The 13895-nt window shown below is 34.7% G+C and overlaps 2 protein-coding genes and 1 pseudogene across 2 annotated transcripts; 2 read left to right on the top strand and 1 right to left on the bottom strand.

Annotated features, from left to right (window-relative positions):
* The first annotated feature begins 2698 nt into the window (after positions 1 to 2698).
* LOC9304286 (cellulose synthase-like protein B5) lies at positions 2699 to 7058 on the top strand. The gene is made up of 9 exons (XM_002868168.2): positions 2699 to 3061; positions 3394 to 3712; positions 4160 to 4285; positions 4426 to 4548; positions 4982 to 5182; positions 5297 to 5432; positions 5610 to 5788; positions 5893 to 6240; positions 6356 to 7058. The coding sequence occupies exons 1-9, from the start codon at positions 2799 to 2801 to the stop codon at positions 6926 to 6928; spliced, it is 2268 nt and encodes a 755-aa protein (XP_002868214.1). The 5' UTR covers positions 2699 to 2798; the 3' UTR covers positions 6929 to 7058.
* Positions 7059 to 8669: 1611 nt separating this feature from the next.
* Positions 8670 to 10302, bottom strand: LOC9304287 (UDP-glycosyltransferase 71B5). The gene has a single exon (XM_002870202.2). It carries the CDS (start codon positions 10196 to 10198, stop codon positions 8798 to 8800), a length of 1401 nt encoding a protein of 466 aa, XP_002870248.1. The 5' UTR covers positions 10199 to 10302; the 3' UTR covers positions 8670 to 8797.
* Positions 10303 to 11353: 1051 nt separating this feature from the next.
* LOC9306320 lies at positions 11354 to 13283 on the top strand (annotated as a pseudogene).
* Positions 13284 to 13895: the final 612 nt, after the last annotated feature.

Consider the following 13895-nt stretch of genomic DNA (forward strand, 5'->3'; position numbering starts at 1 on the left):
TAAACTTTTAACAAAAATTCTTAGGATAAATGAAAAAATGTACAATTTTGTAATGAAAAGATGGTCAAAAGATGGGCCCGCACATTCAAAATCTCTTTAAAAGTGTAAAAATTTGTACTCCCATGATGTCGATTGTCATTACAAATATTCTCTTGCGAAATTTTATGTTGTAATAAAAAAAACATTCTAAAGAATTGGATGGTCAGCGCTCATATGTACTCATGGATTGCTCATGCTTGCTGAATTCATGGCTTCCAGACGTGGTTGGTTCATCGGTTGAGCCTAGCGATGGTGTTGATGACTTGAACCACCAAGGTTTGGTAAATATTTGTATTTATCAAATTCTGTAAGTAGTTCATTCAACATCCTTTGAGTGACATCCTCATGGAGTGTCTGAATGTCCTGCTCAACTATGTTGCAATCATACCGTAGACATCCTCATCCATGCACATATATGGATCATCATTTTTAGGATTAGGTTTCTCGATCGCATGGTCTTGATTGTTCGACATAGAAACTTTGTTCCTTGGGAATCAGAAAAAGCTTTAATCTCCACATATGACACTAAAGTTTATGTCAAAATTCAGTGCGGTGACTTTGATAATCGTGAAAAAAATCGGGGTCAAAGTTTGGTAATCGTAATTTCACTTCGTCGAGCTGAGCAGCAAATTTTCAAAATAAGAAAAAAATAACTCGATGATTGTTTTTCTGGAACTTTACAACCTTAGCGTGGTAGCTATCGCTAATGAGGATAAAGATTTTACTTGAGATAGAGAAGAACATGTACCGGACATTGGAATTGTTACCCAGCTCCCTTGTCTTCTGCGTTTCCGCATGTTTTACTGTAGTTGGTTTGTCTTGAAATATACGTACCCAAAATTTACCACCACGTCATGCGTTCTGTGTCATTGTTCGTCGCCGTTGGGAAGTGTTGTCTTGACGGTATCCTTTAAAAATACATATTTTTAATATAGTAAATTATTTTAAAAAATGAATAAAAAATGAGAGAATATGCACAAAATAGCCAAATTTTTGAAGATAATAAACAAAGTAGTCATATGCTACAGTAACTTGTCGGTTACATGTCGGAGAGCACATGCCATTTATAACATGTTTTTTTCTCGAAGTACATGTGATAGAATAATACATCTCTTTTTATCGTGTTATTTTCTGTATTACACGTTATTTATAAAGAGTACATGGTATTTCTTGAAAAAAACATTCTATTCTGTTTAATATCTCTCTTTATCACGTTATTTTGTAGTAATACACGTTTTTTTATTAAGATCACATGTGATATCTTAAAAAAAAAATTCTTATTTTTTAGTAATACACGGTTTTTATTAAGATCACATTTTATTTCCTTAAAAAAGAGATTCTATTCAAGTTAAATTTTTTCATAACAATGTTTTTTCTTAAAAAACAATACGTAGCAATGTTTTTTCTTAAAAATTCACAACGTTTTTTGAAGTATCATGTCTTTTTGTTAAATATAACATGTGAAATTTAGATTTTACGTGTTATTTTGAAAAATATCACAAAACTATCTCGCCTACTGTTGATCTCGAACCAAACGAAGGATGGTTTTGTTATTTCACATCCTCTGACAACGTGGGTCCATGGCTATTTTGCAACATAAACTTTTCTCTCTGCTAGTTTCCTAATTTATGTGTTTTATTTGGCTATTCCTTAATATTACCCTATAAACAATTTGTAGAATGACAACTAACATTAGTAATCATGATACTAGTATATCTAAAATTTTCAATTGTAAAGTCTTGCTAATTTGAGCAACTAAATTAACTCAAACCTAGATTTAAGTAAAAATAACTAAAGTTTTAAATATAACAAACCATATATACCCTAATCACCTAGTTATTCAAATTACAAAAGCTAACTAGTCTATCCATCTAAAAAATTCTCTAATTTTAATGAAAACCTAACTAATCTAACCACCTAATCTTAGATCTACCTAACTAAATTAACGATGTTTAATTGTGTTTTCAATGAAGTTTTTATTACTAATCTTTTTTATCCCTGTTATTACATCTTATTCATATAGAGATATAAATTGTTATAGTGTATTCTCAAATGGCATAAATTTTTTTTTCACATTTTTCTTAATTTATGTGAAAAGTGGTAGAACGACACTATGACACAGAGGGAGTAAATCAAAATAATTTAGAAATTTTGCAGGTTTTTGTTTTAATTCTCAAAAATATCGATTATATTACATGATTATAACCCTACGAGACTCTATAACATGTATTATACACAATTAAGTTAATATTTTCTATCTTCCTTTTCAGTTTATTATATTATTTATTTTTTCAACATATTATTAAATATTTAAAGGGAATGAGATACTGTTTACATTTTTAAGAAGTTAAAACAAATATTGAGTAATATTTTACTTAGTTTTTTTTTTTGGTGAGTGAGACGGAGGCAATGCCTCCCCCGATTTATTCAAACGAAAAAATAAAATTACAAACGAACTAAACGCGGGAATTCTTTCCCATGAGAATCGTCTAATATAATCTCATGGACCACATCAGGACAAAAATCAAGAGAAAGAAAACCGAAATCCAAAGAGAACGCATAGTTTGCTAATCCATCCGCAAGGCGAATATTTTACTTAGTTGAAGAAGTTTTTAAAACATATATTATTTTTTAAAAAGTCGGTAAAAATGTAGCCCAACCTAGTTCAATTCACATTCTATATAAAAACTTGGTCAGCACTCTATACACATTATATACACACGCATTCATATCCAAAAACCGCAAGAAAAGCTCCTCCAATGGCAGATTCAAGCTCTTCTCTCCTACCTCTTTGCGAAAGGATCTCACACAAAAGCTACTTTTTAAGAATTGTGGATCTAACGATTCTCGGTCTTCTCTTTTCTCTTCTCTTGTACCGAATCATGCATATGAGCGAAAACGACAACATCTGGCTCGTGGCTTTTCTCTGTGAATCTTGTTTCTCATTCATATGGTTGATTATTACCTGCATAAAATGGAGTCCTGCTGAAGATAAACCCTATCCAAATAGACTTGATGAAAGGTAGCATTTTGGCATTTTCATTTACACATATTAAAAAAATACACTAAAACCTCTAGAAATTAATATTATTTGAACAATGATCCATATAATTTTATCTCAGATACGATCAATGATTTAGATCCTTTAGATTTTACAGTCTCGTCTAAGACAATTAATGTTAGAAATAAAATAAATTTTAATGGAGTAAGGATTTCAAGAATTCCTAATATACATGAAAATCATGATAAATTTGTATAAACCCCTAACTAGCTTCTATCTAGCTCTTAGTTTATTTCTTAAGAAATATTATTCATTTCTTTTTTTTTTTACTTGCTGCAAATTTTTAATTTCAGGGTTCATGACTTTCCTTCAGTAGATATGTTCGTGCCCACGGCAGATCCGGTTAGGGAGCCGCCGATTATTGTTGTGAACACTGTGCTTTCGCTGTTAGCTGTGAATTATCCAACGAATAAACTAGCGTGTTATGTGTCGGACGATGGATGTTCTCCTCTCACTTACTTCTCTCTCACGGAAGCTTCTAAGTTCGCTAAAATTTGGGTTCCCTTCTGCAAGAAATACAACGTTAGAGTTAGAGCTCCTTTTAGATATTTCTTAAACCCTTTGGTTGCAACAGATGATTCAGTATTCAGCAAAGATTGGAAAATGACGAAGGTAATGAGTTTGATTATTTAGTTGACGTTTGAATTTGTTTTCAAAAACCAAAGCTAATGTCTTGTTTATTGAAAACAATTTCAAACTGACATGTTCTACCTGTCCGAGGCGACTGGAACTATCCTTTTCGAGTGAACGACCTGAAAACATCATAACTGGTGACTCGGTTTTGGATCTCAAAAACAGTGTTCACAAAATTTGAGTCACCATCCTGATAATTTTTTTTTCATTTTTTTCATATGTTTCTATTTCCAGTTTTTATAGAGAACAAAAAGTATATTTTGCTTTTCATTTTCATCTCTTTGTTTTTTTCAGATTTTTAAGTTCAAAAATAGAATTAAAAGTCAGTAGCTCATTTTTAATATTTAAATAATATGTATATGACGTTTTTTCATGTTATATATTGATTTTTTTTTAATTATTATGCTTTTTTGTATCAATATGAAGAGGGAGTATGAGAAATTATGCCGGAAAATTGAAGATGCCACCGGAGATTCGCATTGGTTAGATGCAGACGGAGATTTTGAAGCTTTCTCAAACACAAAGCCAAATGATCATTCAACTATTGTTAAGGTATTATTATATTGAAAAATTTATCGTTAGGGTATTTTTTTACAATTTTCCAAAGTTATGCACATATCAAAAGGTTTGATTGTAACAATTGTATGAAATCTTGTTTAATATAATGTTTGTAAATTGTAATGTATGTCAAGGTGGTATGGGAGAACAAGGGAGGTGTGGGAGACGATAAAGAAGTCCCTCATCTTGTATACATTTCAAGAGAGAAAAGACCAAATTATCTTCATCATTACAAAACTGGAGCCATGAACTTTCTGGTTAATGATTTTTCTCACACATCACTCTTTTTTTTTTAAGAGTTTCAAAGTAAGTACATATATAAGTTGTGTTCGGCCTGTCACCACTACAATATTGGTTGAGATATAGATTAGTTTTCATCAAGCATACGTTTGATTACTATGACTTAGAGTCTCCTATCTTTTTAATCCAGCAATGAAATATTTGAAATTAGTATATATGAGTTTCGTTAAAATATGATGATTACAAAAGAAATGATGAGCTTTGATATATAGAGAAATTCATACGTATAGAAAGAACTACTATATTTTTGCACAAAACTACTATACATATGTTTGAATTGATATCCATATTTATGTCTTTAAAACTTAAAAGTACCAATGATTGTAGATCTTTTTTTGTTATCAAAATAAAATTGTGATGAGCCTAAGGCCCTAACATGAATTTGAACAGTTAAGAGTGTCAGGGTTGATGACAAATGCACCATACATGTTGAACGTAGACTGTGACATGTATGCCAATGAACCAGATGTGGTGCGACAAGCAATGTGTGTATTTTTAGAAAACTCAAAGAATTCAAACCATTGTGCTTTTGTTCAATTCCCTCAAGAGTTCTATGATTCTTACACCAACGAATTCGCGGTCCTACAATCAGTGGGATTTCTCCTCCTTTTACATTTTTACGTATAATTTTGATCAATTCAATGTTATTTATTGACCAATACTTGCTCTCTTTGTTTTCTTTGTTTTCTTTGTTTTCGAATTTAGTATTTGGGACGAGGAGTTGCGGGAATCCAAGGACCGATATATTGTGGCTCAGGATGCTTCCACACTAGAAGAGTTATGTACGGTTTATCTTCAGATGATTTAGAAGACAACGGAAGTCTTTCTTCGGTGGCTACATGTAAGTAGTTTTAAAAATTTACACACCTTATTATATTACACTCTAATATTTTCATTATTCTAATTGACATTCCTACATATGTTCTATCATTCATCTAACATACAATTCATCATAATTTTAGTTATTTAACTGTTCATATATAAAATCATTCACGATTGTTATTGTTATTTCATTAAGGGGAGTTTTTGGATGAGGATAGTTTAGTGAGAAAATATGGGAGTTCTAAAGAGATGGTGAAATCGGTGGTGGGTGCATTACAATTAAAATCATATCCCCAAAAAAGCCTTACATACTTCATCGAAGCGGCTCAAGAAGTAGGGCATTGTCACTATGAGTATCAAACAAGTTGGGGCAACGTAATTACAAAATCAAACATTTTACAAAATATTAACGTGTAATTTTCAAGAATCTATTAACCATTACCCATAGTAATGTGTTTTTTTCGATATAAATTGTGCAGCTCGGTTGGTTATATGATTCAGTGGCAGAAGATATAAACACCAGTATTGGAATCCATTTGAGAGGATGGACTAGCTCGTTCGTTTCTCCGGATCCACCTGCGTTTCTTGGATCTACACCGTCGGTAGGACTAGAGGCGATAGTCCAGCAGCGGCGCTGGGCGACGGGAGCGATCGAAGTCCTTTTTAACAAACAAAGTCCGTTGATAGGAATGTTCCGCGGAAAAATAAAATTCCGACAAAGATTAGCTTATTTTTGGGTTCTCATTTGTTTAAGTTCAATCCCTGAGCTAATTTATTTTCTCTTGCCTGCTTATTGCCTACTCCACAACTCTGCCTTATTTCCCAAGGTGTCTTTCTCTCTCTAAATATAGTTTAGTTAATTTCATTGAATTAATTAAGGACCTTGAATTAATTAGAAGAAAAAGTTTCATATTTTCTTATATATTTTGTGTGTGGATTTAGGGACCTTGTCTATGCCTAACAGCTACACTTGTGGGGATGCATTGTCTCTACAGTCTATGGCAATTCATGAACCTTGGTTTTTCGGTACAATCGTGGTATGTCGCTCAATCAATTTGGAGAATAATAGCCACTAGCAGTTGGTTATTTAGCATCCAAGATATCATACTCAAGCTTCTTAGAATCTCGAAAATCGGGTTCGTAATCGCTAAAAAAACTATGCCCGAGACCAGGTCAGTATATGAGTCATCTCAAGGAGAAGATGATGTTCCAAAATCAGACTTAGGTAAATTTGAATTTGATAGCTCGTGTCATTTCATTCCCGGCACATTTATTATGTTGGTGAATCTAGCCGCTCTAGCTGGATTTTTGGTTCGTCTACAACGGTCAAGTTGTAGTCATGGAGGAGGTGGTTCGGGCTTGGCAGAGGCTTGTGGATGTATCTTGGTGATTATGTTGTTCCATCCATTTCTAAAGGGTTTGTTCGAGCATGGAAAATATGGCATCCCATTGTCTACTCTTTCTAAAGCTGCCTTTTTAACCGTTTTATTTGTTGTTTTCTCTCTGGGAATATAGCAACATGGCTGGTCCTTGCTAAAGTCCAAGAAGCACCTGTTCTAGAACAAACCAATACTTCCTCTATGTTATAATAAGTGAATGTTATAAGACGAAAAAAAAAAAATTTATTTTATTTGATATTTTTAACTTGCAAAACAATATTTATTACTTTTTATTTGTTTTCACCATTTGTAATATTTAGTTTGTTTTCTTATTGGTTAAATAGTTTTTAATTATATAAAAATAATGTTTTAAAGTAGGAAAACCAAAAAAAGGATTTTTTAAGTGTGTCAAAAACTTACACATACCTTATATTTAACTAGAAGACTATACAAACTTTTACACCACAAGAATGCGCAATCCAATCATGCTTATGTTCTTGATATCTACCTGCAATTCCGGTTTTGGTAAGAACAAAGTTTGACGAATTTTCCTAATCTACTATACATTTTTGCAACACTTTTTGGGGTTCCTAATCGGGTCAAATTTTGTTTAATTTTGACCCAGAAATCTTCAATCGGATATTTCCTTATTTTTGACAAAATTAAAAAACAAAAATTAATCAATAAAATCTAAAAAATATATATTTTCTCAACTAATTACTATACCTAAACTCTTTATTTATGGCATATTCTCTACAATTTTTATAGATATAGAAATCAAATATGATTATTTAATGCTAATATAACAAATTTGAACTAATTTCCTAAAACCTCTCTACCTAATTAAAACATAAATATATGATTCTCATTTCACTTTTATATGATCTTATATTTATATTATTTTGAACTATTATAAAATATATATACTTAATAAAAAAATTCGATTTTTTTCTGCATATGCTATGATTCAAATTTTTTAAAACGGACATATTACTCAATCGATGAAGAAAAAAATATGTGTACAATCTATATTAACATTTTTGAAAAACAAATTTGCGCGTTTAATCAGGTCGTATTTTTTTTTTTACTCTGACCCGGAATTGAGTCATTCAGATATTTTCTTAATTTCTACAATTATCTAAAACGGGACAATATACCACGGTGAAATCTTAAAATTAACAAATCGAAATACAATTATTTAGTATTTTAATATACATTTTAAAAATATTTTTACGGGTTGGTCTAAAAACACACACTAATTTGAAAAATATATATATATATATATATATATATATATATATATATATATATATTATAGAAACTATTTGAAAGCAAACTTTTAAATGGACTCGAATTATATGTCTTTTAAATAAAAGTGTTATTAAAAAAAATAACAAAATGATGTTTAATTTTACGGGACATGATTATATGATGGGACGGGTCGGATTTGGATTGATATTAATACGGGATAATATATCACGGATGAAATCCTGGGATTAACAAATCAAAATACAATTATACAATTTTGAACACAAAACAAAACAAATACAACTTAAAATTTTCATTTTTAGTTACAATGCATGTGACTCGCAATGTACAACAAAAAATATTATATACAACAAATTCATCAGTTTATAAAAAGACAAAAAAAATCAAATAATTAACCCGCGGTGTACCGCGGGTAACAATCTAGTAGTCTATATGAATGCACAATGGCTAGCCATGTATTATTTTTATCAATTTGCCTTAATCTCACTACAAGAAATATGAGCATTGATAGCACATTATAATAGCTCATTTTCTGTAACTGTTATTAAAGATGAAATATTGAATGAGGTTATCATATGATAGCATTTAAAAAATGCTAACCACGAAAATGAGTAAGCGGGAAACTAAATTTCAGCGGACAAACCTAAAATCACTATCTGTTGGAGAGTAGAATAGCCAGCCATATGAGTTTGGTTCTTAAAATCAAAACAATTGAAACTGATTCTCTCAATCCAATTTAAGCAACATTCTCTATCACGTCTTGAATAAACTTTTGCAAAGCAGTCTTCGAAGATCCACCGTCCATTAACGCCACATGACACATCTCAGCCATTTCCTTCACTCTATTCCTTACATCACTATCCTGCTCCATCACACGTCTGATAGCTCTCTCTATATCCTCGGCCGTAACTGTCTCCATCTCTCCGGCGAACAAATCTCCTTTTAAGTACTTACGTATCTCCACGGCCAATCCCAGCTCCTCCACCATCTCAAACGCGTTTATCTTCTGCTCGGCGTAGAGCGGCCATGTCACCATCGGAACACCGAACCACAAGCTTTCAAGCATTGAGTTCCACCCACAATGAGTGACAAATCCTCCTATCGCCGGTTTTGCTAGCACTGCCACTTGTGGTGCCCATCCCACCACCTTCCCTCTATCCAATGTCCGATCTAGGAACCCCACCGGGAGAACTTCATCCAAATCCGTGAAATCTCTAGGACGGTCGGTCATTATATTCGGCGATGCACGACGGAGAGACCAAAGAAACCGATAACCGCTACGATCAAGCGCAATGGCCATTTCTCTAGCTTGTTCCTCCGTGAAGCCTCCCAAGCTCCCAAAACAGAGAAACACAACAGATTTAGGGGGTTGCTCATCGAGCCACTGCAAAATCTCTGATTGCTTTTCATCGTCGTCGAAATGCAACACTGGTCCTACCGGATAAGCTTGAGGAAGATCAACATTGTTGAACATTTTCAAAGCGTAAGGTTCAAGCTCAGCAACTGTATTTACCAAAATACCTTTCATCTTCCGTAAATACCTGGCTTGTGCTAGAAAGAGAAGTAACCACTCCTTTGAAGTGAGGAAATGAGGAAGACACTTCACTGGATAAGGACGACTCAGAGACGGAAACTCCAACTCGTTGACTGACTCTTCCAACTCACTGACGTCATACTTCTTTTGATCGTACATTTGTTGAAGGTGAAGCATGATTCCTAGAACCGTAGCGTTCGATGTGTAGATCATATAACACGGAACTCCGAATTCGTTAGCTACATCAATCATCGAGGAACAAAATATATCCACCACGAATCCAACGAGCTTTCGTGTTGGATCAACGATTCTGGCGACTGCATCTCTCACTTTTGACTTTTGTTTCTCGATGTAAACTTGAGCCGGATCCGTGGGATCGGAGGTTGGTGGTTCTTTTGAGACGGAGATGGCTTCGTAACGGAGGCGATCCGTCGTGAGAGGTGCGATAGAGGCGGATGCATCACCGGCATCGAATCTTGAAGGGATGATGATTACGGTGATCGAAAGACGGTCGTCGCTCTCGATGAGTTGCTTTGCGAGCTTCACGGCTGGTCGGAGATGACTAATTCCCGGCAACGGTATGAACACGAGCTCGATCTTCATTTCTGTTTTTGGGTTTCGACTTTTGGTTGATTGGTAGAGTCGGAGTTAATCAAGTAGAATGTGTATTATATATTATACTTAACAACTTGTTTATTACATCCCCAAGCTCTTGTCTCCGAAGCACTGAAGTCAAAAATCTACTTCTATTAATTTACTATTCCCTCCGTTTAACAAAAAAAAATATCGTTTTAAGGTTTTTATCTTGTTTCGGAAAAAATGTCGTTTTGTATTTTCAATACAGTTTTTAAGTCTAATTCTCTTTTTTAGTCATACTACAGTATTTCAGCTTATTAGTTAGTGAGAAAGTATTACCTAGTGTATTAATAAAAAAAAAAAAAAATTTGTTTACTTTTTAAAATTTGTGTAAAAAACGCTAGAATGACAATTGATGGAGTAACACTTTATAACAGTTCATTAGACTTCATTTTCAGCAATTACATAGAAAAACTCAACCTACCGAATTAAAAATATTTCGGAAAAGAAACGTTATACTCTAAAATATATACAAATATATAACATAGAAAACTTTAAAGGAATTCCTCTCTCCTCCCAACATATTTGGGTTATGGACATGTCATTGATTGGTAGAGTCGGAATTTGACGTTGTTTACATACCGAAGCTCTTGTTAATGACGCTGTTTACATACCGAAGCTCTTGTCTCCGAAGCACTGAAGTCAACAGTCTCCTTCTATTAATGAACTCGTGTTAATTTACTTAACACTTCATAACAGTTCATTAGACTTCATTTCCAGCAATTACTTCATTAAAAATGGTACAAATTGTATATATTATATGGCTAAAACTTTAGAAGACAACGGAAGTCTTTCTTTGGTTGCTACAAGTAAACAGAAATTCATAAGAGATTTTCGTATACTCCTTTACATCATTAGTTATATAATAAAACCAACAATATTTTATCGTTTCATAATTATCTTCGTTTAATTCATTAAATGATTTTGTGCTAAAAGTATCTTTTTTATTTTATTTTGGAGTCTATGTCTATCTTCCAATTATAAAATGCAAGAAAACCCTTCAAGCTATAACAAAACCGCAATATAACTCTCCACGCATATATACAAACGTGTATAATTTTAACATCTCACAAAACTACATCCTTCTGGATTAAAAAATGAAGAATAAAGGGAGTAATAAAACCCTTCACAACCGCTGACGTATTATACCAGTAGAGCTAAATCGTCTATTAGTAAGATCTCAAGCATAGAAAGTAAAAAACCTCTTATACTGCAGCTTAATCTTGCATATGTGCTACATCAATATATTGATGTTACATTAACATTTGCACCATAACCCATACATACCCCTAAATACTTGGGCTTTTACTACTTTCGGTTAAACCCATCAGCAGCTGCCATTTATTCAAGGTTTTTTCTTGGTCGAATCAAACTAAATGGGCCATCTTGCGTGGCCCAACAAACAACTTGATTATTATCTTTAAATATAACTTCGGCTTTACTACTTCTTCTGGCTGAACAGTACACATCGATCAAAAGTCCAAAGAAGAAAAAACCATCAAATGAAGAATGAGCTTGTGTTCATACCGTCGCCAGGAATCGGTCATCTCAGGTCAACCGTCGAGCTAGCGAAGCGACTCGTCGGCAGCAATTACCGCCTTTCGATCACCGTAATCATCATCCCTTACCCTAGCGACGACGACAGTGAAACCACCTATATAGCATCCCTCACGACCGCGTCCCAAGATCGTCTCAACTACGAAGCCATCTCCGTCGCATATCAACCAACCGCCGATCCAGAGCCACTTCAAGTATACATCGAGAAACAAAAGCCGCAAGTGAGAGATGTGGTCGCGAGAATCTTTGATTCAACAAGAGTTGACTCGCGACGACTATCCGGATTCGTCGTGGACATGTTCTGTTCCTCGATGATCGATGTAGCTAACGAATTCGAAGTTCCGTGTTATATGGTATACACATCAAACGCTACGTTTTTGGGAATCTCGTTTCACCTTCAACAAATGTACGACGAGAAGAAGTATGACGTCAGCGAGTTGGAAGACTCGGTCAACGAGTTGGAGTTTCCATGTTTGACTCGTCCTTACCCTGTGAAATGTCTTCCTCATTTCTTCACTTCAAAGGATTGGTTACCATTTTTTCTAGCTCCAGCTAGATGTTTTCGTAAGATGAAGGGTATTTTAGTAAATACAGTTGCTGAGCTCGAACCTCAAGCTGTGAAAATGTTTAACAATGGTGACGATCTTCCTCAAGTTTATCCTGTTGGACCAGTGTTGCATCTCGAAAAAACCTTTGACGACGTTGAAAAACAATCGGATATTTTGCGGTGGCTTGATGAGCAACCGCCAAAATCGGTTGTGTTCCTTTGCTTTGGGAGTATGGGAGGCTTCAATGAGGAACAAACACGAGAGATTGCCGTCGCGTTAGATAGAAATGGTTACCGGTTTCTCTGGTCCCTCCGCCGGGCATCGCCAAACTTTTTGACGGAGCGTCCTGGAGATTATACGAATTTAGAGGAGGTTCTACCGGAGGGATTCCTAGATCGGACATTGGATAGAGGGAAGATAATCGGATGGGCTCCACAAGTGGCGGTGCTAGAAAAGCCGGCGATAGGAGGGTTTGTTACTCACTGCGGTTGGAACTCGATGCTAGAGAGCTTGTGGTTCGGTGTTCCGATGGTGACTTGGCCGCTATACGCAGAGCAGAAGATAAACGCCTTCGAGATGGTGGAGGAGTTGGGATTGGCGGTTGAGATAAGGAAGTACTTTAAGAGGAGATTTGTTGGCCGGAGAGATGGAGATAGCCACGGCGGAGGATATAGAGAGAGCGATTGGGCGTGTGATGGAGCAGGATAGTGAGGTTAGGATTAGAGTGAAGGAGATGGCTGAGAAGTGTCACGTGGCGTTGATGGACGGTGGATCTTCACAGGTTGCTTTGCAAACGTTTATTCAAGACGTGACAGAGAATCTGGTTTGATGGTAGGGAGAAAACTAGAAAGGAGATAGAGAATCACATTGACCTATGAGATACGATGACTGTGTATGTTTAGGTCTGTCATGTCACATAACATTTTATGAATTTGTCCCGTAATACTATAATAAGAAATTTTCAGGTTTATGATGAAAAAAAGATTTTCTCTCAGCTTTTGGCAAACTGAGATTTGATTCTCATGGATTGACAGTTAAAGTTTTTTATGACGAAAATACCCCTAATGAGTTAAACCAAACGGTACTGTTGATTTCGGTTTAGTTACTTTTTATTTGTTTTACGGTTTGGTGTTGAATTAAAAAAAAACAATTACGAAGAAACCAAGAAGAAATCGAAGATTACGTTACACAGAAGCGTCACTCAAGCATCGATTCTCACTTCAGAAGCGGAACCAGAACCGGAAGTGTCCGGAATCGTTCGGAATCGCGTTCTTAAAAAGCAGAATTTGGAAGCGTAGAGGAAGCGAACGTTTCTGATTTGGAAGCGTATTTAAATGTTTTGGAAGCGTCCAAAGATATGGCCAAAACACTTGACTAAATCTTTTTAGTAGGTAGTTTAATTCTGAGTAAACTCTGTGATAATATGAGAACTGGAGTTTGAATTAGAAAATAAACAGTGTTTATCAGAACGAAAGGCTATGCGGCGGAGGGCTGCAAGAAGAAACGAAGAAGAAACAGTGCACGTGTCTCAGGCTGATTGTTAAACAATTTTATATTGA

The sequence above is a fragment of the Arabidopsis lyrata genome (assembly GCF_000004255.2).
Source record: "Arabidopsis lyrata subsp. lyrata unplaced genomic scaffold ARALYscaffold_7, whole genome shotgun sequence".
In the NCBI taxonomy this organism is placed as follows: domain Eukaryota; kingdom Viridiplantae; phylum Streptophyta; class Magnoliopsida; order Brassicales; family Brassicaceae; genus Arabidopsis; species Arabidopsis lyrata.

What these genes read in the sequence shown, in the direction of transcription:
- LOC9304287 (XM_002870202.2), bottom strand. Translation starts at nt 10,198, where the DNA reads ATGAAGATCGAGCTCGTGTTCATACCGTTGCCGGGAATTAGTCATCTC.
- LOC9304286 (XM_002868168.2), top strand. Translation starts at nt 2,799, where the DNA reads ATGGCAGATTCAAGCTCTTCTCTCCTACCTCTTTGCGAAAGGATCTCA. An exon ending in TCTTTCTTCGGTGGCTACAT is followed by an intron (nt 5,433 to 5,609) that starts GTAAGTAGTTTT and finishes TATTTCATTAAG; the next exon opens with GGGAGTTTTTGGATGAGGAT. An exon ending in ATCAAACAAGTTGGGGCAAC is followed by an intron (nt 5,789 to 5,892) that starts GTAATTACAAAA and finishes TAAATTGTGCAG; the next exon opens with CTCGGTTGGTTATATGATTC.